Here is a 4,042-nt window from a genome sequence, read left to right on the forward strand (position 1 = left end):
AATGTTTGTACTTATAGGTAACCAGATTATGACTACAACTACGTTATTACGTCTTTAAAACGCCACTGTGTTGTTACATTGGTGAGTAAAAACTCATGCTTCCTACCCTTTAACTTTTTGTCTGAAAATAACATCTACATTTTACTCAACTTCGTTACCCACTCCAGTCAGCAGATGGCGATGTGGGACTTTAAGGCTATGCTGCTAGTGTGACGTATAATCTAGTGGACGGGACGCTTCTTTCAACAGCAGCAACAGTTAGTCAGACACCTCGGTAGCTTGCTAGACAAAATAGCCCAACCAATAAAGCTCTTTAGACGCTTTCGTGTATATTAGCCACTGTGTTTTAAACCCACTTCTGTCGTCTAGTTAGTTATCCCATTTAATTTCATATTTACGGTGTTGTTGTTATTGGTCAGCTAGCTGGCTGGTTAAGTTAGCACTAGCTTAGCTAGCCAATAACATCCCCGACCATGAGGTCACTAAGCTACTCTCCTCCTGCTAAAGAAGAGGAGGTCTGCTGGACGGAGAAAGAAGCTCTAGTGAAAGAGGAGGAGGAAGAGGAGGATGTTACAATACAAAAACAAGTAGAGGGTGAAGCTGTTACCGTGAAAGAAGAAGAGAAAGACGTTACAGTGAAAGAAGAGGAAGACGCGTTTAGAGTGAAAGAGGAAGAGGATGTTACAGTGAAAGAAGAGGAAGACGCGTTCAGAGTGAAAGAAGAGGAGGCTCCCGTTTTTGGAGTGAAAGAGGAGGAGGGGAGATGACTGTCACATCGAAAAAGGAGGAGGAAGAAGAGGAGGAAACTGGATATCTGGTTCCGGTTTCCCAAAGGCATCTTAAGGCATCCAATGGTTCTAATGATGAACTTAGCAGTAAGATGCTTTTGAGAAGCCGGGCCCTGATTAACACTAGTAAGTACTGTCTTAAAAACAGAGGCACAAACTCTGCAGTTGTTGAACTGAGGTGTGGTGTTAAAGGGGAAATCTGCAGTTGCTACATCCATATTTGGACTTTTATATTATTTATATATATCCATTGATTCATGAAGAATATAACACATGCCTCATGAGCTTAGTTCAACTGTAGTACCCCATCAGATCCCAAAATAAGCTTTTTTTACTCCAATGTTTAGAAACAATGTAAATGTAAACCAACACTGTATAGCCTCAACATGGTTAAAACTATAATGTTGATACCATGGATGGTCAGTCCTTGGATCCATAGGTCTGTCTATGAATGTGAGAGTAGTTACATTTCTCCAGCCCTATCATCTTATTACCAAAACAGTGGCAGAATGACAGCTTTGTTATTGTTTGAACTGCATATTGGTTGATTGATTGATGTGGCTTTTTTTAAAGGACAACCTAGGATTTAAACAGCAACAAAATGGCTGCCCTTAGACTTGGTTTGGTAAACAGCTGAGGGATGGGGGCTGGAGAAATGTAACCACTCTCAAATTCATAGAGAAAGCTATTGTAGCAAACTTAACCCAAAACCTAGCGACCTCATCAAGAAGTTCAGACATCTTGGTATAACAGTTATAAGGTGTTGGCTTGACAGTCTCTGGACCCAGGTTTGAGTCCAGCTCAGGGCTACCGCTGGAATTCACTACACTATGAATACAAGGACTGGCCATCCACACAGAGCCCTGACCTCAACCCCATCGAACACCTTTGGGATGAATTGGAAGGCCGACTGCGAGCCAGGCCTAATCGCCCAACGTCAGTGCCCGACCTCACTAAAGCTCTTGTGGCTGAATGGAAGCAAGTCCCCACAGCAATGTTCCAACATCTAATGGAAAGCCTTCCTAGAAGAGTGGAGGCTGTTATAGCAGCAAAGGGGGACCAACTCCATATAATGCCTCTGCTTGAAACATGTAGGTATTACAGACGCGGTCAGGGAGACGTTTTAAAATGTCAGTGAAGACTCTTGCCAGCTGGTCAGTGCATGCTCTGAGTACGCGTCCTGGTAATCTGTCTGTGAAGATTAACCTGTTTAACCCCCTTGGAGTCAATTGACGCAAATTTGCTTCAATCTAAGTAATTTAAGTAATCCATAGTACGACCATCTTAAAACAATTCCATATGTCAGTTTACACCACCTCCCCCAACGGCTTAGATTTACAGGGGTTAAAGGTCTTACTCACATCGGCTAAGGAGAGAGTGATCATACAGTCGTCCGGAACAGCTGGTGCACAAGACTTTGTGGAGGCCACGGAGATGGCACAGTCCATCGCTCTAAGACATGTGATACATAAATTGTATATGGTTATATTATGTACAAAAAAATGATGCAACACTAAAAAAATCTAATATTATTTTATAACAAATGTACTTTCTCCCGCTTTGGATACTGTCGCTGTCCACGGTTCTGAATGTAATTATATGCACAAGCACAAAACACCACATCTGTAATTTTAGTCCCGTCTGAATCTGACATGGCAGTCATTTTTACATGGCAGGAGAGTAACAATTCAAGCCAGAATAACCTACTGTTTTTTGGCGAACTCCAAGGTCCTCTGGTAATACTAGTCCCGTGTGAATCGACATCCCTGTGTTTTGAGAGAAATGAGTTTGACAGGTGTTGCTCACGGTTTGATCAAGAAAACAATAACTGATTTGATCAATTTAACGAAGTGCTGCTCATAGCCTACATATGAAGGGCCTGCAAGTATCAACTTTCACAGTGGATGATTTTGTTCATATGTTTTGTGTGTATTAATATTTCTAGCCTACAATCATCGATGTTACTACTAATGTGAAAACAAGACAGGATATTACTATTATTGCTCACTTGACTGTCTTAAGACAATTGTCAAATAATTTAATTTAATTTAACAGATGTCAATTGTTGTACAGCTTCATGGGTACGCTCTGGGCATCACCTTTTACCTCAAATAAACAGTATTTCTGCTGTTGTGGGCCTTTAACCATCTGTCTGACTTTGTCGTTCACACAGAAGAGAGACGTGACTATCGTGGATCCTCTGGGGAGCCTCAACAACATCATGAAGCTGAGGAGGCAGAGAAGAGTCCCTCCAGATCAGAACATCTCAAGAAACACCAGCGGAAACCCACAGGGAAGAAATCTCACTGCTGCTCTGACTGTGGGAAGATATTCAACTCTTCAACAGCCCTTAAAAGACATATGAGAATCCATACAGGAGAGAAACCGTATAGCTGTAATCAATGTGGGAAGAGTTTTACTTACGCAAGCTGCCTGAAGGTACATTTGAGAACACACACAGGAGAGAAACCTTATAGCTGCGATCAATGTGGGAAGAATTTTACTTCATCTACCAGTCTGACTATCCACCAGAGAACACACACAGGAGAGAAACTATATAGCTGCGATCAATGTGGGAAAAGTTTTACTTACTCAAGCAACATGAAGGTACATTTCAGAACAGAATCACACCAGAGAACACACACAGGAGAGAAGCCTTATAGCTGTGATCAATGTGGGAATAGTTTTAGTCAATCAAGCAACCTGATGGTACATTTGAGAATGCACACAGGAGAGAAGCCTTATAGCTGTGATCAATGTGGGAAGAGTTTTAGTCGATCAAGCAGCCTGATGATACATTTGAGAACACACACAGGAGAGAAACCTTATAGCTGTGATCAATGTGGGAATAGTTTTAGTCGATCAAGCAACCTGATGGTACATTTGAGAACACACACTGGAGAGAAACCTTATAGCTGTGATCAATGTGGCAAGAGATACGCTGCTAAAAGAACTCTGATTAAACATCAGAAAGTACATACATGAAGGAGTTGTTTCATGATATCAATTAAATAATGTCACAATGTTTTAACATTGTTGTATGAGTATTTTAATGAATTTTACAATGTAGAACCATTTACATTTTACATTTTTTGTCATTTAGCAGACGCTCTTATCCAGAGCAACTTACAAGTGCATACATTATTTTTGTATTTTTCATACTGGCCCCCCGTGGGAATCGAACCCACAACCCTGGCGTTGCAAACGCCATGCCTACCAACTGAGCTACATCCCTGCTGGCCATTCCCTCCCCT

At 41.5% G+C, this 4,042-nt stretch overlaps 1 protein-coding gene across 1 annotated transcript; it reads left to right on the top strand.

Moving 5' to 3' along the window:
• Positions 1–3,043: 3,043 nt before the first annotated feature.
• On the top strand, positions 3,044–3,819 carry LOC123488952 (zinc finger protein 239-like; the record flags this gene model as incomplete). Its single annotated transcript, XM_045219680.1, has 1 exon — positions 3,044–3,819. A coding segment is annotated over one exon (730 nt), but the record flags the coding sequence as incomplete, so codon positions are not given.
• Between the last annotated feature and the right edge of the window lie 223 nt (positions 3,820–4,042).

Source organism: Coregonus clupeaformis, unplaced genomic scaffold, assembly GCF_020615455.1.
Source record: "Coregonus clupeaformis isolate EN_2021a unplaced genomic scaffold, ASM2061545v1 scaf2616, whole genome shotgun sequence".
Lineage (NCBI taxonomy): Eukaryota > Metazoa > Chordata > Actinopteri > Salmoniformes > Salmonidae > Coregonus > Coregonus clupeaformis.